The 24177-nt window shown below is 35.0% G+C and overlaps 1 protein-coding gene across 3 annotated transcripts in view; it reads right to left on the bottom strand.

Moving 5' to 3' along the window:
- Positions 1 to 24177, bottom strand: part of ASXL2 (ASXL transcriptional regulator 2) — a 279668-nt gene that overhangs the window by 22642 nt on the left and 232849 nt on the right. For 2 of the 3 annotated variants that reach the window (XM_057558280.1, XM_007191266.3), the window contains 4 exons: positions 14659 to 14774; positions 10867 to 10996; positions 9943 to 10086; positions 1723 to 1886 (listed from right to left, as the gene is read on the bottom strand). In XM_057558280.1, the coding sequence (XP_057414263.1) occupies positions 1723 to 1886; positions 9943 to 10086; positions 10867 to 10996; positions 14659 to 14774 (554 nt within the window). Of the gene's footprint in view, positions 1 to 1722; positions 1887 to 9942; positions 10087 to 10866; positions 10997 to 14658; positions 14775 to 14856; positions 14956 to 24177 lie in introns of all 3 variants that reach the window. The other variant, XM_007191270.2, reaches the window with a different exon arrangement.

Below are 24177 nucleotides of genomic sequence, written 5' to 3'. Positions count from 1 at the left end.
CTCAGATTACTATGTCCTCCCACCACAATAACTGAAAAAGACAGGCAAGTAGCCTCCTATTAAAATTACCCCACAGGAATGGGAAGTTGGGTAAGTTTTAAGGTCCCTTTTAATTCCGAAATTACATGCGGCAATTCTCCTTCTAAGACAGGATAAGGGCCATTAGTCAAAAGACAGTTCTGGGGCTTCCCTGGTGGCGCAGTGGTTAAGAATCCGCCTGCCAACACAGGGGACCGGGGTTCGAGCCCTGGTCCGGGAAGATCCGACGTGCCGTGGAGCAACTAAGCCCATGCGCCACAACTACTGAGTCCGTGTGCCGCAACTACTGGAGCCCACGCGCCTAGAGCCTGTGCTCCGCAACGAGAAGCCACTGCAATGAGAAGCCCGCGCACTGCAACGAAGAGTAGCCCCCGCTCACCGCAACTAGAGAAAGTCCGTGCGCAGCAACAAAGACCCAACACAGCCCAAAAAAAAAAAAAAAAAAAAAGACAGTTCTGAGGAACCCACACTAGAATTCTATAGATATATCCTCTGTTAGGTCTTGTGTTATTAGTCCCAACCTAAAATTTGAGTCTTTAAAAAAGATGAGAGCAATCCCTAGCAAGAAGAGAAGCTCTCTAAAAACTCTGCCAAAACTTCAGTCTCCTAACTTGTTCTAACCAAGAACTGGGCATCCCCAAAGCTATAATTTCTCCAAGGAGTGTTAAGGTGGGGAGAGCAGCAGCTGGGAAGGATCAGTTTTACTTCTTTGTCCCTACTGCTGGTAGTATACCCTGACTTATCTGAACTCCCCAGAAATGGAATCTGACCTTTCACAGGTGCTGATTCATAGCAATATGAAATTGGTATCAATATAGTCTAGTAGAAAAATGATTTTCAGAATGAGAAAGATTTAGTTTTGACTTTTCTATAAACTAGGGAATATATCTAGCTTTCTTACTGTAAACCAGGGAAAACAACTCTCTGTCATCATGTTTTTATAATAATTAGAAAAAAGTGGAGTGCCTAACAGATTACTTAGAACATAGTTAGGTACTTTGAAATAATCATTAATTAAAAAAAAAAAAATCTCAGAATTGAACAAACCTCACAAAATCATAATGATCCTTTTGCAGAGGAGGAAACAGAAGATAAAAAGGGGGATTGACTTGCTAGTCACTCCTTCCTTGATGAAAGCCTAAGTCTTAGACTTTTGCCTTATTCCTGACCAACCTAAATCTCTCTGGTCCCTGACTAGACTCTTCCAAACCTTTGGCATTTCTTCTGGGTACTGTTTTGTTTTTTTAAGGAGTATAACTTATATTGGATTTCAAAACTTATTACAGAAGCAATAAATGTTTGTTTTAGAAAAATTTAACAAAAGAAGGAAAAATAATTAACATTCTTAATCCCATCAAAAATCCATTAAAAAACCCCAGTGTAACGCCTTAAGACAATTCTTCCTCCTGAACTATATTCTGCGGATGTCTACATCCTAATATGATAGCTAGACAAATTTTATTCCATAATCTTGACATTTCTGATAAGAGGGTTCTTTTCCTTGATGAGCCTTACAGGGCCAACCTATTAAAAAAATATTATTTCTTGTTTAATACCTTTGATATCACTTCTTTACAGGTACACACAAAAGCCATTTAAAAAGTCTTAAGGAGTTCTAAAGGTGATGATTGAAGGAAGCCCCAGATGGGTTACAAAACTGCTGATATGCCTGAAAGAACGCACCTGTCGATCCACCTCTGGAAGTAGTAGAAGCAGTCGCTGTTGGCAATCTCCAGGAAGGACTGAAAAGGTGTGTTTGTTGATTAGTGCTCGTAGGTTTGTATTAACCAGAATGGAGTCTGGTGTCTCAACATCAATTTCAGCACATTTAGTCCTCTTCATTTGCCCTATAAAAATATGGAAAAGAATCACTTGGGCCTCCTTCACATTCCTGTTTTTATCTAAACTATATCTTTCTCTGCAGTGCAAAAAAACCACGGTTGTAAGTACTTTAAAATATCACACTGTGAAGAAGGTAACACTTAAGGTTCTCAGAAATAAACAAAGCTAAGTTTTGTTCGTTCATAAAGGATAAAAGAATTTGTTATCTTCCCTGCAAAAATGGAATAAAGTCTGTAAAAGTACATCTTTTCCCATACTAAAGATACATTTTATGTTTGAGACTCTCAAATGGAACTAGGGAAGTTTACACAGAATGACTAAAAAATGGAAAAATTCAAATATATATATAAATCATACTGAGGCTCTTTTTCCCTTCCCGTGATAATTCTTTTCATCAATTTTATTTGCATTAGCTAAAAATGTTATGATTGAATAGCTTAGCAGTCAACAGAAAATCTGTTCACAATAGGAAGGTTTCAGTCTTTCAAAACACTGATGGATTTGAGTACAAAGTTTAAAACTTTTGCACCAAAAAAAAAAAAAAAGACTAACTTGGAAAAATATTTGCAAGCCATGACAAAAGGTTACTATTATTATTTTTTTTTTTCCCGGCTGCACTACGCGGCATGCAGGATCTTTAGTTCCCCAACCAGGGATCGAACGCATGCCCCCTGCAAAGGAAGGGCAGAGTCTTAACCACTGGACCGCCAGGGAAGTCCCAGAAGTTTACTATTCTTGATATTAAATGTGCATCTATAAATCAACATGAAAAAGATAAATATCACCAAGAGAAAAATGAGCAAAAGGAATTAACATGCAATTCATAGTTGATTAACCATAAACAGCTGCTAAGGTATTAATATTTAAAGAAATGTCAGTTAAACTAATGAACATGTTTTATCTATCAAATGGCAAATATTGCAATATAGTGATGGGACTATTCACGGAAAAAGCAAAAACCACTTTCAAATAATGCTGGTGGGGCTGAAATCAGTATAATCTTATTAGAAGAAAATTGAACAATACACAGCAAAATTTTAAGGTGCATAGGAATCTAGGATCCATAAATTCTACAATTTGGAATACTTGCATAAAGTTACACAATCCTGGATATGGGTAACCTCTGGCTCCTGGCACAAACAAAAGTCATCTCCCTTGATAGGAAAGGATTCCTCTTAACTTAGGCCCATAGGATTCCTACAAATTAAAATCCAGCACTGCCTAACAAAGATTACCCTGACAAACCAGGAGGTATGCCAGTATGACAGAAAGTAAGCAGTAACCAGAAATAAAAGATTTAGACCTAGAAGTACTGCTATCACTGAAACTGTCACATACATAGAATACAGAATAGCTATGTATAAAATAATTAAAGAAATAAAGAATGTAATTGTAAAGATGAGGCTAAAATAATCAGGAATGAATAAAAAGACTTTGAAAAACTAAATTTTAAAAATTGTTGAAATCAGATACCATGAGTGGATTAAACAGGAGGGAATTATAGCCAAATAATTTATCCAGAATATAGAAAAGACAGATCAGATAAAACATTTTGAGAGCTTTAGCAGAAACATGAATGACAGAATGAGAAGGTCTAATATATGTGCTTGATTGGAGACCCAGAAAGAAGAAATTAAGAGAATGGGAAAAGGAAATATTTGAATAATTTGCAGCAGTACATTTACCAGAACTGATGAAAACCACAAACCTAAAGATCTAGAAGCAAAACATATTCAAAGCAGGATGAAAAGAAATCCACGCTTAGTAAAACTGCTCATCAAAGAACAAGAAATAGCTTGAAAGCATCCATAAGGAAGGGAAAGATTTCCTAAAAAGGAACAGAATAACAGCAAGCATCTTAACAATGAAGGAATCTGTAACAAATGGGTTAACTATAAAATGCTGAGAGAAAATAACCATCAATCTGTAATGATATGTATAGTAAACTCTCCTTGAATGAACATAAAACAAAGATATTTATAGAAATAAACAAAAATTGAGGGCATTTTCTACCAAGAGCCTGTACTACAGGAAGGAAAATCACTGCAGATGGATGGGCTGGAATACAATGGAGAAAGACAGACATGCTTGCATAAAACAATAGCATTCTAGTGCCTGATCTGTAAGATTAAAAACAAAGAAGCAAAACGTCAGATAATAATATTATTTAAGTCCAAATAGAAAAAGATCAGTGCTAAATTGTTATAAAGTACTTCCATAGTTCTGGAAGAAAATCAAGATGGCCACTTTTTTGCTAAAAGAATAAATCTTAAAAGTTCTCATCACAAGGTAAAAAAAAATGTAACTGCGTGAGGTGATGAATGTTTACTTACAGTGGTAATCATTTCGCACTATATACATATATAAATCATCATGTTGCACACCTAAAACTAATAGAACAGAAACAGGATGCATATGAAACTCAGCAGAGAGAGAAAAAAACTATGAAGGAATTAAAATGGACAACATATAAAAATACCAGCAAACCGAATCCAACAATATACCATGATCATATACCATGATCAAGTGGGATTTACCCCAGGGATGCAAGGATTCTTCGATACATGCACATCAATCAATGTGATACACCACATTAACAAACTAAAGAATAAAAACCATATGATCATCTCAGTAGATGCAGAAAATCTTTTGACAAAATTCAACACCCATTTATGATAAAAACTCTCCAGGAAGTGGGCATAGAGGGAACCTACCTCAACATAATAAAGGCCATATATGACAAACCCACAGCTAACATCATTCTCAATTGTGAAAAACTGAATTTCCTCTAAGATCAGGAACAAGATACAGATGTCCACTCTCGCCACTTTTATGCAACATAGTTTTGAAAGTTCTAGCCACGGCAATCAGAGAAGAAAAAGAAATAAAAGGAATCTGTATTGGAAAAGAGGAAGTAAAACTATCACTGTTTGCAGATGACATGCTACTATACACAGAAAATCCTAAAGGCTACCAGAAAACTACTGGAGCTCACCAATGAATTTGGTAAAGTTGCAGGATACAAAATTAATACACAGAAATCTCTTGCATTCCTATACACTAACAACAAAAGATCAGAAAGAGAAATTAAGGAAACAATTCCATTTACCATTGCATCAAAAAGAATAAAATACCCAGGAATAAATCTACCTTAGGAGGCAAAAGACCTGTACTCAGAAAACTATAAAATGCTGAGGAAAGAATTCAAAGATGACACAAATAGATGGAGAGATATACCATGTTTCTAGACTAGAAGAATCAATATTGTCAAAATGACTATACTACCCAAAACGAATCCACAGATTCAATGCAATACCTATCAAATTACCCATCGCATTTTTCACAGAATTAGAACAAAAATTTTTACAATTTGTATGGAAACACAAAAGACTCAGAATAGCCAAAGCAATCTTGAGAAAGAAAAATGGAGCTAGAGGAATCAGGCTCCCTGACTTCAGACTATACTACAAAGCTACTGTAATCAAAATTGCATGGTACTGGCACAAAAACAGAAATATAGATTAATGGAACAGGATAGAAAGTCCAGAGATAAATCCATGCACCTATGGTCAACTAATCTATGACAAAGGAGGCAAGCATATACAATGGAGAAAAGATAGTCTCAAGGAATTCTCGAGGAATTAATCTCCAAAATATACAAACAGCTCATGCAGCTCTATGTCAAAAAAACAAACAACTCAATCAAAAAATGGGCACAAGATCTAAATAGACAGTTCTCCAAAGAAGGCATACAGATGGCCAAAAAACACATGAAAAGATGCTCAACATCACTAATTATCAGAGAAATGCAAATCAAAACTACAATGAAGTATCACCTCACACCAGGCAGAATGGCCATCATCAAAGAGTCTACAAACAACAAATACTGGAGAGGGTGTGGAGAAAACGGAACCCTTCTACACTGTTGGTGGGACTATAAATTGGTACAACTACCATGGAGAACAGTATGGAGGTTCCTTAAAAAACTTAAAAACTACTATATGACCCAGCAATTGCACTCCTGGGCATATATCTGGAAAAAAAAAATCATAACCCGAAGGGATACATGCCATCTTAATGTTCACTGCAGCACTATTTACAACAGCCAAGACATGGAAGCAACCTAAATGTCCATCAACAGAGGAATGGATAAAGAAGACGTCGTACATATATACAATGGAATATTACTCAGCCATAAAAAAGGATGAAATAATGCAATTTGCAGCAACATGGATGGACCTAGAGATTATCATACTAAGTGAAGTAAGTCAGAAACACAAAGACAAATATTATATGATATCACTCATATGTGGAATATAATTTTAAAAAAATACAAATGAACTTATTTACAAAACAGAAGCAGACTTATAGATATAGAAAACAAACTTATGGTTACCAAAGGGGAAATGTGGCGGGGAGGGATAAATCAGGAGCTTTGGATGAACACATGCACACTACTATATAAGACAGATAACCAACAAGGACCTACTGTATAGCACTGGGAACTCTACCCAATATTCTGTGATAACCTACATGAGAAAAGAATCTAAAAAAGAATGAATGTATGTATACGTATAACTGAATCACTTTGCTGTATACCTGAAACTAACACAAAGTTGTAAATCAACTATACTCCAATAAAAAAATTTTTTAAAATTAATTATTTATTTTGGCTGCACTGAGCAGCATGTGGGGTCTTTGTCCTCCAACCAGGAATGGAATCTGAGCCCCATGCAGGGGAAGGGCAGGTTCTTAACCACTGGACCGCCAGGGAAATCCCTCCAATAAAAATTAAAAAAAAAAAAAAAAAAGTTGAGGCAAGCCAAAAAAAATTTTTTACTCATTAAAAAAAAGGGAAACAAACAAACAAAAAATCAGGACAAAGATCAACAAAAAAATAAGATTGTAGAAACAAGTCCAAATAGATTAACAATCACAATAAATATCAATGGATAAAATTCACCAAAAGAAAAAAGATTTACATATTGAATTGAAAATAAAGACAATTCAGCAAGCTATATGTTGTGTAAAGAGATATACCTAAAGTACAAGGACACAGAAATGAACAAAGTAAAAATGTAACAGGCAAAAACTAACCATAGGAAAACTGGTGCACCTCTAGTAATATCAAACGAAAGACACTTTAAGCAAAACACTTGATCAGTGATTGGCAAGGTAAAAAAAAGGGGGGGGTTCAATCCACCAGGAACATTTTAAACTTGAAAATATCTAATATTAGGTAGCTTCAAAATATGTGATATGAAAACTGACAGAACAACAGGGAGAACTGAACAAAGCCACCATTAGGATAGGAGATTTCAACACATCTCTCTCAATTATTAATAAATCAAGCCATACCAAAAGCAGTCCAAAAAACAAGGGGGGAAAAAGGCTGAATTATTTATCAGATAAACAAGCTTGATCCAATCAACACAGAATTCTGTGTTGAATAACTACACTACACTTATAAAGTTCATTATCAGTATGCCAAAAATGCAGGTCTCTGTAAATTTGAAATATTAGTAGTAATTATAACAACAATGATCCATGACAGCAGCAGTAAACACATGTATATAGGGCTTCCTAAGTGTCAGGCACTATTTTAAACACTGACATGTATTAACTCATTTATTTTTCATGCAACCCTATTTGCATGAAAGAAGATGAATTTTCGTTTATTTCTTGGCCATTAGGTCAAACTTAAATACACCATGCCTTCTTTTTTTATAGTTAATTTTTCCTAGTTGTGTTATGAAAGTCAGAAATTCTTGGCCCATACTTTCTTAATTTTGTAACTCCACGTTTCAAATGCAATTGAATGAAGACACTAAAACTGTGACTTTAACTGAATTTAAGTAGAATATTGGCTCTATAAGGAAGAAACTTTGTTCTGTTTATCACCACATCTCTTGGGCCCTAAACCTGTGCTTGGCATATTAGTATACCTTCTATAAGTATTTGTTGACTAAATGAATACTTTTATTTCTTCAATTTTTGGTCACGCCACACACCATGTGCGATCTTAGTTCCCCGACCAGGGATCGAACCCGTGCCCCCTGCCTTGGAAGCGTGGAGTCTTAACCACTGGAGCACCAGGAAGTCCCAATAAATGAATATTTAAAATCTTTGGCAGTGCGACTGATGCTCAAAGGGCATATTCAGTTTAAGGCAGATACTGTCTCTAAGAAAAATGTACCAATTTACAATCCCACCTAGATTCAAACCAGATTTTTACAAAGAACTTGTCTGAAAATATTAATTCTATTCTCACACTTAATAGTTTGGTAGGGTCTGTTTTATATAAAAGAATGTAAAATAACTTTCCTTTAGAATTTTGTTGGCATTTCTGCACTATCGTTTGGCTTCTATGTTGCTGCTGAGATGTCTGCCATCCCAATTCTTGAATCTTTATATGTGAACTACTTTTTTCTCTTTGGAATCTTCTCGTTGTCCTAGATGTTTTGAAATTTCAAAAGAATGGTCTTGGAACAGGTTTCTTTATGTTCATGTTTCTTGACAGGAATCATGTACTTTCAGTCTGGCATCTGTGGCTTTCAATTCTACAGAATTTTCTTGTATTATTTCTCTTATCATTTACCTCCCTTTCAATTTCTGTTCTTCTTTTCTGATACTCCTACTATTTAAGACATTGGACAGCCTAGATTGGTGTTCCTACTTTCTTACCTTCTCTCTCCTTTTGAATCTCTCCTTTGACCTATGTTCTGGGAAATGTCTTCACCTCTAACTTTTAGTATTTCTATTAAAATTTTTTTATTTTTGCTACCATGTTATTTAATATCCTGGTACTCTTTATTTTCTGATTTTTAAAATAGTATTCTGTTCTTTCATGGATGCAGTATCATCTTTTCTTTCTGTGGATATTACAGTTTTTAAAGTTATTTGTTTATTAAGTTTTCTCCTTCCTGAACTGTTTCTTCTGAGTCTGTATTTCAGATTCTCTCATGACGGAGGTTTTCTTCAAAGGTGATCCTTAGTAATCACAAGTAAAAGAGAGGCACTAAAAAGACTGGCTGAAAATTTTGGGTGCCTGGGTGCATCTTGTAGACTGGTGAGCTCCACAGAAGTATGATCAAGATGATCTCTTTTAGTTGGGAATCTATAAATTTGCCTGCAGATTTTTTTCTGAGGCTATTCAATTTCTTTAAGTACCAATCCCACAATCTCTTGCTGAAGCATAGGTGGGGAAGAGGAACAAAGTAATGGAAGTAGAAATATGCCTCACTACTAACATTCTGGAAACTAAGCAAGCAGGAGGATCACTATTTAGTATTTGTATTTTACTTGATTTCCCTGAGTCCAGTACATTGCCTCATTATCTGCCCTCAGCTATGTGTGGTGTCTCTGAATTTCAAGTCTATATGGTTTAATTTCACCTCAAAATAAATCTCCTGTCTCCTGCTAGGCTCAGGCATCAAACTTCTTCTTATTAACTTTCAAAGGTTTTTCTTTTCAACCCTATGCTTCATCTTTCTCTACTATGAGAAAGATATCTCAATCCTTGATATGATATCTCCAATTCATAAACCTTTCTGGTGCTCTACAGGCTTAGCTGGCTTGCTTACTACTGGCGTCTGTCTGCTCCTCAGCTCTGCGAAAGACTCCATCCAGTTTTTTTATCTTTCAAAATCTGTTGATATTTCCTGTCCATCTGTTGTCTCCTTATTTTCTTCACCCTAATGGGTTTAATCTTTTGTATTTCCATATTCTTATTTTATAGTGGGATTTTAGAGGAAGCAGGAAAAGGGGTTCAGTTTGCCATGTTTAATTATAAGCCCTTCTACCTTTCTGTACACAGAGATAAAAGGTAAATAATGCTGGATAAAGAAACCTCTTGTCAGAAAGAGAAATAAACCACAAATGGCTGATAACAGATCTTACGCTGAAATGAAGTTTGATAGACAGGATAGGAAGAACATGAAAACAGTCAAGAGCTCAAAGGTGAACAGGAAGGAGCAATTAAGCCAAACAGTTGATGTATTTCAAACACACAGAGTTGAAAATTTAAGGTGCGAGAACTGAGGTCTTTGTAAATTAACTTACTTGTGTGAAGCCTGTCAGACCTCTGGAATGACTTCTTTCCCAGGCCTAGCAAAGGATTTTCCACTTTAACTGAAGAAGAAAAGCTAGAGTTTGAGTTCTGAGGGCTGCTTGACTGTCCATCAGATTGCTTTCCTTCCCATATTGCTAGGGGAAAAAATATATATGAAAGACGGGTGACCCTGAGGGTACAAACAGAAACTAAACAATCAATCAAATGAACAATTAAATCATTCAACGCTAACCAAAGGAGTTAGGTATGAGGCAATGTGACCCTTCAAATGTGTTCTGAGTCTGAGAATTAGGAGTCAAAAAGTAAAATAAAATCCCTTTCCTCCTCCCAGCACATTATTTGCTTCTGGTGGTAAATTTCCTTCCTAACAAAAATGCAAAGTTCTGCAAGACAGTTTAAATCTGGCCAACTCATATAATCAGCTGGCATCAAACTAAATTGTGTAATAATATACAAAGCCTGTATCTAGACCAGTTTAAATTCAAAACAAAATAAGCAACAACAACAGAAAGTCCAAAGGCCTGTGGATATGTCCAATGGAAACCCAAATGTATCATGAATTCTTAGGAAAACCTTTTATTTTTAAAGGAGAGAACCGGTGAAGAGTTCAGTGTGAGCATCTTGGAAACATCAGTTTTATAAGGTTACTAACTAGAGGCTTCCAAATATTATTAGTTTAGACATATTGGAAGTTAGTCATTGATCTTATTCTAACATGTAAATCCCAATGATGTATTTTTTAACAACTGTATGATTACTCTGCATAAATTTCCCCCTTTACCCTAGAAGGATTTATACTGATGATCTGGCAGTAATTTAAATACAGCAATTTAAAAATAAAGGATATAGTATACGAATTTGGTATACAAAAATACTGGAAAAAGAAACTTTCACTGAAAAGACAGTCTGCCTACCAGGTTTGGCAGCTACAGAGTCACTGGCTGCTTTGACGGTCTTCAGAGAGAGATGCTGGTTGGAGGAGATGGACATGCTTGGCCTGCATTGCTGCTGCTGCTGTTTCTTCTGCTGTTGCTGTTTTAGAGCCTATAAAGAGAAAACTGACTGTAAGAAACAAAACAAATCTTTAGTTTTTAGTAATAACAAAAAAATAAATGACGTTAAGTGGTAAAGAAGAGTATGCTGATTATCCAATTTCTTTGAAATCCATCAAAGTAAACAAAACTCTAAACTAAACTAATTAAACACAAGGCTTAAATGATCCTTAAGAGTTTGGATATTTTTTTTACCAATGTTCTCCTTCAAATAAATGTGAGAAATTGTCATTAACATTTTTAGAGCTTAAAAATCACCAGTAAGCCATGGACTTCTCATACTTGTAGTAGCAGAGAATTAGATGTTTTCAATCATTCTGAAAACAGAATTCTAAGCCCTAGACCAAGAAGAGTCCTATTTGCATCAACTTTATGTAGAAATGTAAATATTTAGCTTACGTATGTTTCAGAGGTTCTGCATTTGAACAAAAGGTTGTAAATAACTACTTGAATTTGATCTCAGGTAAGAGCAGTAAGATTTGGCCCAATGACCAAATAAATCTCAGCAATTTATAGCAATGCAGTAAACTGAAGGGAAGGAAGATTGGAAAACATGGGTTCTAAGAACAGTATGATTCCTTCTGGTTATTTCAGAATATTTTAATTTCTACGATGTTCTTAGTTTAGAGAATATACTAAACTATTTAGAATGAACAGAAAGACAAACAGCTTCCCAGATTTTAATCATAAAGATATATAAAGGCTATTTTTAAACTCAATGGTTTAAAAAGAAAAAAAGACAGAAACTAAGAAAGTAAAACCACATTTCAGGAAAAAGTTGAACATCTACGACCTCATTAAAATGCCAGTTTAAGCTTTAACCTTCAAGACCATCATGTAGAAAAGTGTGGAATAACTGCCTACTTGTCTCCCATTCCCTTTTCACAATATGGTTTTCTCCTTTTCACATTCACATATACCTCTGGCTATGCCATGCAAGCACAGTGGCAACACTTGATCTCCTTGATCTAAGCTGTCAGTGGAGAAAAGAAACTGAGAGAGTCAGGTATCTGGCTTACATTCACCTACAACATTTATAATAGGTGAGGCAGAAGCATAATGTCAGTGTTGTCTGATCACTGATTACAGCCTGTCTCTCATTCTTTGCAATCAGAACAGAAAATGTAAGCTTCCTGTGTGGCAGCCATTAGTATTCATTCCTTTCTATTCACAGTACCTAGGTCATTCTAAGTTAATGCAAAATTTAATAGAGCCACTTGATCTTATCTATTTCTGCTATGATCACGTAAATTCAGATATATGATGAAAACAAAATAACTTACAGCCTCTCTGTTTAAGAACTGTACTCAGTTTTCCCCTCCCTCAGTAGCTTACAAACCCTGTTCTAATTCTGTTTAAAATTTAAAAAGCAAACAACAAAAAAAACCTTCACTGGGGTAAAGGATAACTTACACTGAAATAAGTTTTCTCACCTAATAATATGAAAAACATATACTGGAGGCAAGGCCTTACTTTACATACCAACAATCTAATTTATATAATTTCTCATACTGGTATTCTTTAAAGAAAATACAGTATTTGACTCCTGAGATTACAGGAGAATAATACAGAGTAGTATATATGTCATGAATAAGCTAACAAGTTTTAATAAAATATTTGCCTTTTCTCTGTGGAAAAGAAGCATCTCATACTTCTTAAACTCTTGCAAAGAATGTGTAAAAATACAAGTGCTGCAGGATACCCAGGCAGATTGTAATTAACCTTATCAAATTTTTGGACATCTTTTAATAAAAGCACTTTTGGTTTAAGCACTTTAAGACCTACTTAATTTAAAAAATTTTATCTCATCTATCTATCTATCTATTTATCTATCTATCTTAGGCCGCACTGAGCAGCTTATGGGATCTTAGTTCCCTGACCAGGGATTGAACCTGGGTCCCAGCAGTGAAAGCGCTGAGTCCTAACCACTGGACTGCCAGAGAACTCCCTTAAAATTTTAATTAAACAGTTATGACATGAATACATTTTTACCATTTAATTCAAACATAAAGCTAAACTCTCTTTTGCCCACCACTCAGTCTTGTCCCCCAATCCTCAGAGATAACCACAGTCATCAATTTATTTTCCCTCATTGAGCTTTTTTTACACTTACATTATATGTGTGTGTTTGTGTGTATATACAGATTCATATTTCCATTAAGAATATACTATTGTTCTGGGTATGTATGTGGCTATGTGTATGTTTTTAATGAATGTTGTAACACAACTTGATTTTAATGATTAAACATTATAGTGTGGTGATGTTTCCATGTCTATGCATAGAGAAAAACTTAATTACAAGGTAAACTTTTAATCCTGTATAATTTTCTAGCATATGGATATGCCGCTGTTTAATAAGGAATTCATATATATATATATATATATATATATATATATATATATCCACTTGCAAGTTTTTGCTATTACAAACTTTAATGCAAACATTTTTCTGTGTGTGTATGTATGTAAGTATGTATGAATACATGCATTTTTCTAAGATAAGTTCCCAAATATTCAACTACTTAGTCATGGGGGATATGCATTTAAAATTTTAATAAACATAAAATTTCTCTCCAAAGTAGCTATAAGAATTTATATTCCACCAGCAAACTACAAGTAGTCATTTTCCCACATACTTGACAGTGCTTGTGCTTGATGTTATAATTAAGCTGTATTATATATACTAATCTGAGGATAAAATTAGTCTGTGTCCTTAATTATTAGTCAAATTTAAATTTACTGATAATTTGCATTTCAAAAAATAGAAAGCAAGTTCTTTGAAAAGCCCAATAAAATAGTTGGCAAGTAACACTGAGAAAAGGAAGATACATCACAAATGAACAACACTGATGAACAAAAGAGAAACATAAAAAAAAATACTATGTACAACTTTATACCAACATTTGAAAAAAATTAAGTGAAATGGAGCATTTTCTAAGAAAAGTAAATTTCCAAAATTGGCTCAAAAATCAGAAAATCAAGAGACCAGTAGTAGTAGATAAAATTGAAATGCTAGGAAAAGAGTTGTAAAAGTGAGATTTGCAGAACTTTCAGGGAAAAAAATACTTTCTATGATTTTTTCCAAAAATCAGAAAAATAATAGAGGGCTATACAACTTATTTTAGATGCTAAGAACAATCCTGATTCCAAAACTGTATAAGGATAGTACAAGAAAATAACAAAATCGAAGCTAAAATCTTAAAAAAGAAAATTCCATTAACATATTAAAAATTATATAACAAACATATAGGGTTTATTCCAGAGAGCTAACAATACATTAACATTAGAAAGTCTAGCCCTGGAATTCCATATATTGGTTGACTTAAAGAGAAAGGCTACCTGATCATCTTCATAAATGCTGAAGAAACTCAACCTGAAAAATTCAATACCTACGTACACACACACACACATACACACACACATACACACACCCCTCACGGCAAATTGGAAACTAATGAGGAACTTTTAATATGTGATAAAAAGAGTATCTACCACAAACCTATAACACAGAGGTGCATAAATTATTAAATACAAAGTGGGAAACCGCACAAAATTTCTCCCTAACATCCTTTCAAGAAATTTTCACTGACTGCCAGAATCATGCATTTTTAATGTAGGAGATTATAATTCTGATAAACAGAATAGCATGATTACCTGCTTTAGTGCCTTCTTGCTGTGCTTCTGTGACGGAGAAATGACTTTACCTGCTGGAATGGTGGGTGATGGGCAGCCTGACTGAGGAGAGGAAGGTTGTGACAGTCTAGACGATACTAGGGGGGAAAATGACAATGAAAAGTTTTGTTATCAGAGTTGATATCAAGCACCATTCCTTCCCCAATCATATGCTGCTACCTGTATTAAGAACTGTGACCAAACACTTTTGGGAAGGATCTTCTTTTTGGAGTTCTACTGCAAACAGCCTCCCTTTTCAGTTTATTTCCTCAGAAAGCTCTAGTGAAGGATGATAGGATGGGGAAGGGATGGATGTTAGTATTCATTACTTTTCATTCTTTAATTTTTCAATAGAATTGACTGAAGAAGCAGGAAGTAGAATATAAACCATGAGTCATCAACTGAGATAAAACTTAGAAAAGATGCTAGAGCCCGTTGAACAGTATCTATGTTCTTAAGGTAAATCTAATAACAACATGATATTGTGGAAGAGCCCTGGGTTGATAGAATGGGTTCCAGTTTTCCCTATCTTTAAAATGGAAGGCAATAAGGCCATTCCACCTCAAACACTACCATAGCTTTAATTTTTATATTCCTTCAACTCTTACATCAATAGTTTTAGGTCTACCCATGTGAAAAGGTACTTTAGGATTTCTCTGATGGAATCAGTGTAGGTTTGCACAGGATGTAACCACTCTCTACTTCATCACCAGCTGTTTTATACCTCATCAGAGCTTAGCCAAACCTTAGTATTACGTGAATGAGGGTTTTCCCTTCAAGGGCCTATACCTCTTATAATAAATAGCAATTAGATCTTTATGTTCTATAAAGTTCAACAGTGTATTATTTATGATACGAGATAACAAAGAAATTGCTGATTCAGACCCCTTAATAATAAAAATAATAATCACTACTGCTAGTGATGACTCTGAAAGAATCCATGTTTACTAATGCCTTCTTTCAAAGTAGCTGGACTGAAAGGGCCTGGGTAGCAAAATGGCATCTCATGGTATGGCTAACGAGTCTTAAGATACCATATAAAGTATGCTGGCAGGTAGCTACCTGACATAAGAATGTAGAAGCATGGTTCACTGGAATACATAAGCTTTGGAATATGGCATTTCAATGGACTCTTAGATGTCCTAAGAAAGGAATGCACAGTAGACAACATTTAAAGAGGACAACAGTAGACAATGTTAAGAAGAAGACCTATCATAGTTAGCTTTAGCTTTGTATCCCAACCCTTATAATAAGGTTATATATGGGAAAGAACTGACATACAGTAAGCGTGGCGTTAAAAAAAAAAATTCACCGTAATATACAATACAAAAAATGGAGTTGGATAATTCTTGAGATGGTTAAGCAACAAAAAGAAACCATATCCTTAGTGCACTTAGATGTTGACCAATTTTTTAAAATAACAGTTTCACTGAGATATAACTTATATGCCATACAATTCACCTAAAGTGCACAATTCAATGGCTTTTAATATATTTGCAAAGTTGTGTAACCATCATCACTATCAATTTTCATCAGCCACTAAAAAAACCCTGTACTGGTTAGCTGTCACTCCTCTTTCCCCTAACCCACTCCCCTAGTCCAAGGTAATCACCAATCTATTTTTTGTCCCTATGCACTTGCCTATTCTGGACATTTCATATAGATGGTATCATACAATATGTGCTGTTTTGTGAATGGCTTTTTTAACTTAGCATGTTTTAAAGATTCACCTCTGTTAGAGCATGTATCAATACTTTATTCCTTTTTATCATCAAATAATATTCTATTGTATGCATACGCCACATTTTGTTACTCATTAGCTGATTTGACATTTGAGTTGCTCAAAAGGACATTTGAGTTGCTTCCACTTTTTGCCATTACGAACACTCGTTAGCAGAATTTTGTGTTGGACATATGTTTTCAATTCTCCTGGGTTCATACCTAAAAGTGAAATTGCTGGTTTTTTCAGTAACTCTATGTTTAAACTCTTTGAGGAAGTGCTAAACTGATTTCCAAGATGGCTGAACCATTTTTTACAATTCCACCAGAAATGTATGAGGGTTCTAATTTCTCCACATCCTTGTCAACATTTGATATTGTCTGTCTTTTTGATTTGACCAATGTTTTTAAAGGGACATTATGAAAATAAAGCTAAAAACTATTAATATTTAACTACATTTATTTTCTTTTTAATGGTGTGCAGAAATCTGAGATTATTCATGTCCTCACCTGTCCCAATAACTGTCTGAAAATAAATAGAAAACAAACGACCAAGCCAAAATGACCCCATTAAAGAACATAAGAATTCTACTTTGTAGCCTGGAAAAGAGACAATAAAGCTATCTGTAATTACCAGGGCAAACTGTTTGGAATGTTTCCCTTTACGGCAAAAGCCCTTTCTAACAAATGAATCCATAAACATATCTCAAAGCCAACTGAAATAAATCAAGAAAATTCCAGGACCCACCAATGAGGAACACCTCCCAGTACTTAATGCCAAGTACTGGTCTCATAACTTTAATGAAACAAACTTTACTCTAACTTTTAAATATTAAGGGTTCAAAACTACGAACAGCAAATAAGATTTAAACACATGTTGAGAAACTCATCTCTTTTAGTTTCTTTTAGTGTCTACAAGACACATAACTTTATTAGAGCAACCATGAATTAAACATCGTCTATGTGCCTAATGCTGCGCTAGGTTCATTTGAACAGAATTTCACTGAACTCTTGTAACTACCCTCTATGATGGGTACAACTTCTCTCTCTACCCCCACCCAATCTCCTCCAATTCTACCCTCTGAGATAACTAAATAATATAGTTGGGATGGCATCCTTGCTGACATTTTTCTATGCCAAAAAAAAAAAAAAGAAAGAAAAAATTTCAAGGATATACATATATAAATAAATAAATAAATATACACATCTGCATATTGTGATGGTATTATCTAAATTTTCTCTATCTGGAAATTTAATTAGCCTGACAAAGGACACAGCTAGTAAGGAGCACAACCAAGATTTGGACTCTGTATAGTTTCAGAATGAGTGACTACTTGTAGTGAGCTAAGCGGTGGCCACCAAAAGTCATGTCCATGTCCCAACCCCCAGAACGTGGAAATGTTACATTATTTGGAAAAGGAGTCTTGGCAGATTTAATTAAGGATTTTGCGATAAGGAGATCATCCTGGATTATTCCAGTGGGCCTTAAATCAAATGACAAGTGACCTTAGACACAGGACAGGCACAGAGGAGAAGGCCATGTGGACAGAGGCAGAGACTGGAGGATATGGCCATAGGGAAAGTATGTCAGCAACCACCAGAAGCTAGAAAATACACAGAACAGACTTCTCCCTTAGAGTCTCTGCAGGGAGTACAGCCCTGCTGACACCTTGACTTCCGACTTCTGGCCTCTAGAACTGTGAGAAAATAAATAAATTTCTGTTGTTTTAAGGCTCCTGGTTTGTGGTAATCTGTTACAGCAGCCTTAGAAAAGTAATACAGCACTTAAAACTGATTTTATTTTTTTAAGTATCAACTCATAGATGTTTACATATTTGAAATGTTTACATCATTAGCAATTATTAAAAATTTGGCACTCAAACTGTGCACTTTTAGGGTAGTGGGAGTTCCTTCAAGTTGTAAACCATCTCTGGGACATGGCCCCAGCAGTATCCAACCACTTTCTTGCTATCTGGCACAGAAAGAGTCCTAGGCAAATCTTGCATAATTTTTTTGCCCAGACTTGGAGCACCCCCTTCTCCAAGGAGACCTGATACCTTTTTATTGAAAATGGTATTAAAACACTGCACTTGATGCTACTCAGTTACCAATGGTTCTAGAACTTTTCAGTGACTGGAACAAAAAAAAAAAAGAAATTTTTTCAAAAGAAAAAATTTTTTAAATTCATGCAAAAGATAACAAATCAGAATTTATGATTACTGCATTGTCACTTAACTTTTCTGATTTTATATTTCTATCGCTTTTCTTCCCAGATAATCCTGGTTTCTAATAACATTACTGTAACTATTAACTTGTTTTCTATTATAGATTTAATTTCAAAGAAATCATATCAATATAATTACTGAAAAGAAGACTACTGAAGGCAGTTTAAGATTTCTCTGAGTCTGGTCTCCCACACCTAAGACATATCCTACAGTAACTTACCTATGTCATTATGTTCAAATTTGACATATACTTGAGTTTGCTTTAAGTTGTTTGATATTTCTAGAAAGTGCATTTTAAATTTTTAATTGGTTTAATTATGTAAAGCTATAAAACAAGTTACTTTCATATAAGTCTAGCTCCCTCCCCTGTCTACACCACTTTATTACCTCCTTTCCCTTAAAGGAAATAATTTATATTAGTTTTTATCCTTCCATTGTTTTTTATTTGCATTTTTGTTTTGGTGAAAACACAGAATGTGTGTGTGTGTGTGTGTATTTTAATATGTTAACTCACTTCTTTAAGCAAAAAAAAAACATGTACTAGAAATTGTCCATACCCTTGATTTTTAAAATATAATCAATATAATATATCCTGGGGAAGAGAACAGACAGAACATAAGAGATCTTCCTTTTAACACCTGCATAAGATTCCACTGGCAGATGTACCATAATTTCTTCAGCTGGACTCTTATGAGTATTTTGGTAATTTCTAGTCTTTTGCTCTTATTACTACAACGTCTTAACCAGCGGTTTCTAAGGTGTTGTACCAAGAACAAAACCATCACTATCTAAAAATCTGTTAGAATGCAAATTACTAGATCCCAGCCCAGATCTACTGAACCAGAAACTCTGAAGGTGGGGCCCAGGAATCTGCATCATAATAAGCTCTCCAGGTGATTCTGATGCATGTTCAACTATAGTATATACTGAGAAACAGTTTTCCAAAGTGGTTGTACCGATTTATACTCCTACCAGCAATATATGAGAGTTCCAACATAATTTACCACATTAACAGAATAAAGGAAAAAAATATATCTACTGAAATAGTAGATGAAGGAAAAGCAACTGATAAAATTCAACATCTGTTCATTATAAAATCTCTTAGACTACAAATAGAAAGGAACTAACTTCATCTAATAAAGAGTGTCTACAATAACCTATTATAGTCAACATCATTCTTAAAATGGCATAATATTCAAAACTTTACGTTATAAATATAGAGAATGAAAAGGATGATTGATGTTACCACTCCTATGTCACTCTTTACTGGAAGCCCTAGCCAGTATAACATGGCAAAAAAATAAAACTGCCACTACTCATAAATCACACGTTTGTATATGTGGACAATCCTAAGAATAAACCTATATATAAACCATTAGAGATTAGAAAATAATTTAGAAATGTTGCTGGATACAATATCAATGTTGGGAGAGGCAATCCACCACGGGCCCTCAGTGTTGCTACAAGTACTTGCTGGGTATGGCAAGAATGCAAGTCCCTGAATGCTGTATTTACAGTCAGCAACTCTGAGAGAAGGCAGTTAACTCTTCCCAAAGTAGGCTCTTCCACTTACTATTTAAAAGCCCTGAAAGGAGACACAGAGTTGGCCAACAGGCACATGGAAAGATGCTCAACATGACTAATCATCAGAGATATGCAAATCAAAACCATAATGAGATATCACCTCTCACTTGTCAGAACAGCTATCATCAAAAAGACAACAAATAACAAGTGCTGGCGAGGATGTGGAGAAAAGGGAACCCTCATGTACTGTTGGTGGGAATGTAAATTGGTGCAGCCACTATGGAAAAACAGAACAAAGATTCCTCAAAAAATTAAAAATAGAACTACCACATGATCCAGCAGTTCCACTCCTGGGTATTTATCCAAACAAAACAAAAACGTAATCAGGAAAGATATATGCACCCCTATGTTCACTGCAGCATTATTTATAACAGCCAAGATATGGAAGCAATCTAAGTGCCCACCAACAGATGAATGGATAAAGAAGATGTGCTATGTATGTATGCATGTACATACAAACACACAGCACATGCACACACACACACACACACACAACGTGGCACATTACTCAGCAATAAAAAAGAATGAAATCTTGTCACCATGTGTGGCAACAATGATGGATCCAGAGAGCATATTATACTAAATGAAGCCAGAAGAACAAAGACAAATACTGTATGATTTCACTTATATGTGGAACCTAAAAAACAAAACAAATGAACAACCAAAACTAAACAGAAACAGAATGGGAACTCTTTGGCAGTCCAATGGTTAGGACTTGGCACTTTCACTGCCATGGCCCAAGTTCAATCCCTGGTCAGGGAACTAAGATCCTGTAAGCTGTGCATTGTGGCCAAAAAAACCCCCAAACAAACCCAGAAACACACCCATAGATATGGAGAACAAACAGGTGGTTGCCAGAGGGGAGAATGGTGGTGAGGGGAAGAAAGAAACAGGTGAGGCAGATTAAGAGGTACAAACTTTGTTACCAAATAAATGAGCCACAGGCATGTAATGTATCCTACCCTATGGGGAATATAGTTAATAATGGTGTAATATCTTTGTGTGGTGACAGAGGACAACGCGACTTACCATGGTTATCATTCTGAAATATAGAAATATGGAATCACTATGTTTTGTACCAGGAACTGACACAATGTTGTAGATCAACTATACTTCAAAAACAAACTCATAGAAAAAATGATCAGATTTGTGATTACCAGAGGTGGGGAGGTTGTGGGGACTGATGAAGGTACAAACTTCCAGTTAGAAGATAAATAAGTACTAGGGATGTAATGTACAATATGATAAATACAATTAATACCACTGTATGTTATATATGAAAGTTAAGAAAGTACACCCTAAAAGTTCTCATCACAAGGAAAAAAAATTTTTTTTAATTTCTTTAATTTTGTATCTATTTCAATATATGAGATGATGGATGTTCACTAAACTTACTGTGGTCATCATTTCATGACATATGTGAGTCAAATCATTATGCTGTACACCTTAAACTTATACAATGTTGTATGTCAATTGTATCTCAATAAAAATGGAGGGGAGGGAGAGAGGGAGGGAGGGAAGGAGCAATTGAACTCCTCAACCTCAGTGTTCCTTGGCTAAGATACAAACCAACAGCATGAGTAGCATGCACCTGGGCCCATTATCTCATCAACCATGGAAGACTTGGAGATAAAGAGGAACCAACACAACAAATATGCCATGTTCATACTGCTTGCTATGCTGTAATAAAGTCCTTTTTCTCTGACCCAGGAGTCTTGCATCTTCTGTCAACATGCATGAACCAATACAACGCTAACTTGTTAGCTTACAAAAAGGACAGAATCCTAGACCCTTCACAGACATTGACAATCAATTTATAAAAATTAACTATATGTATTTTTTTGGTTTTTTGCCCACATCACACAGCTTGTGGGATCTTAGTTCCCCGACCAGAAACTGAACCCATGCCCTCTGCAGTGGAAGTGTGGAGTCCTAACCACTGGACCGCCAGGGAAGTCCTTGTATGTATTTTTATGTATTAGCAATAAGCAATCATGAAATGAAAAAATTTTAAATCCATTTATAATAGAATAAAAAATGTCAAAGAATAAATCTAATAAAAGATGTACAAGACCTCTACAAAGAAAATTATATATTAATGAAAGAAAACTGCAGAAAATGCAGTAATATCACTTTCATAGATTGAAAGGCTTAATGTAAACATGCAACAGAGCCCAGACTGACATACAGTTTTAATGCAATCCCGATCAAAATCCTAGCAGGTTAATGGGAGCGGGGGCATGTGAAAACTGACTAGCTGATTCTAAAATTTACATGGAAATGAGATGAGCCAAAAGAACCAAAAAATCTTGAAAAACAAAGAGTTTAAAACTCTTTGGTTCTGCAAATAAACTAACTGCTTAAACAACACTTCTCAAGATTATATCCTGAACTACTAGTCCTCCAATGTGGATGGCGCAACAGAGTCAAAAGCACTCATTTAAGAACTTATTTAGTATCTGATTAGAAACAAAAATGCTTGCTTTCATATAAACATATAGACATAACAAAAGGTTAACAAGTTCTGATCAAAAGCACTCATTATTTGATTTAAAAAACCAAAAATGTCACACACAAAAACCAAACAGCAACCTAGTAGAGAGATCTTTTTAAACTCAAATTTAAGTGTTTTCAGAAAAATATTTGAAACAAATTTTAGAACTGAGGCTTATTAAAGCCAGTTTTACACAGTTTACTGGAAGTAGTTTCAGGCTGTTGGATACATATGTACCATCCCCTGAGTATAAGATCAGAAGGTACCATTTTTCAGATATATTATAGCATTGGGAATTTTCCATTTCAACAAATGATTATCATATTGAACAAGGTCAAAAGGGTAATGGACTATTCATATTAGATGCATTTGAATTAAAAGCTTTAGTAAATAATCTCTGACTTAGCATTTTAGTTTCTCCTGAAGACATTCAATGGGCCCCTCTGAAGTATTAGAGAGACTAACAGAAATAATGGAGCAGTAATATCAAAATTGAGATTGAGCTTTATATAGTTGAAGGATTAATAGTTGAAAGAGTGCATGGTCAAAAACAGCAATCCTTCTCTTACGGGAGAGTTTTATTTTCACAGTAGTCTTTCTTTAGAGGAATTTCATTTCCAGAAGTAACAGACCGTTTTAGTTCTAAATCCCTTCTCCTCACACCAAGTACAGTCTACTCCAAACTGAGCAGGCTGGGGCTCCTGATTATATTCAAACAGTCCCCTAACCAAAGATGAAGAGGCCATACCTGAACACCTTCCCTCGCTTCTGGGTACCCTAACTATCCAAGTCCTAGTAGTGTAACTGTCTTTAATACATGACAAAGCTAAAACCTCCAACTCAGACACTAATCACCCCAGGAGAGAAGAGAGCATCTCTCCCAAAGGTCTTTCACCATGTAAGTTATTAACTTTGCCCAAAGGAGTTTTTCTCTCCAGTATACTTTTTAAAGGTGACATTTCTATATATATATAATCATCACTATTCAGTAACTTAACACACATATAAATGCTGTTAGAGGGCAGACAGGTCTACGGTATTTTAAGTAACTCCAAACACACTATGTATCAAATTCCTGAAGCAGTAAAATTAAAATGAGCTCATGTTCCTGGAAAGAATTAGTAACACCTTATAAGTGAAAAAGCATATTTCACTTAATTTTTTTCTTAACATTTTGAAAGCAGACCAAAATTTAATAAAACTTTTTTCATAAGATAAAAATAATGCTTTTGTAGTTGCTCCATGCTGCAGTATTTATATTTTAGGGAAAAGGCAGAGACTTCACTTAGCTACAGTCCTACAAAAAAGCAACAGAAAAGTTGATTTTAATCATTTTTCTGGCGTTATTCCATCTTACCTTGGATTGGAATTCCAAAAAGCTCGTCTCTGAACAATGTTTCCTGTCTGAAAATTAGGAATCAGAACTACAAACTTCTAAGTTCTTCCACCTTACACAGAAATCAATAAACTAGTGTTAAC

The sequence above is a fragment of the Balaenoptera acutorostrata genome, chromosome 12 (genome assembly GCF_949987535.1).
Source record: "Balaenoptera acutorostrata chromosome 12, mBalAcu1.1, whole genome shotgun sequence".
NCBI lineage: Eukaryota > Metazoa > Chordata > Mammalia > Artiodactyla > Balaenopteridae > Balaenoptera > Balaenoptera acutorostrata.
The sequence above is the reverse complement of the archived record's forward strand: the minus strand, read 5'-3'. Positions and strand labels throughout refer to the sequence as shown.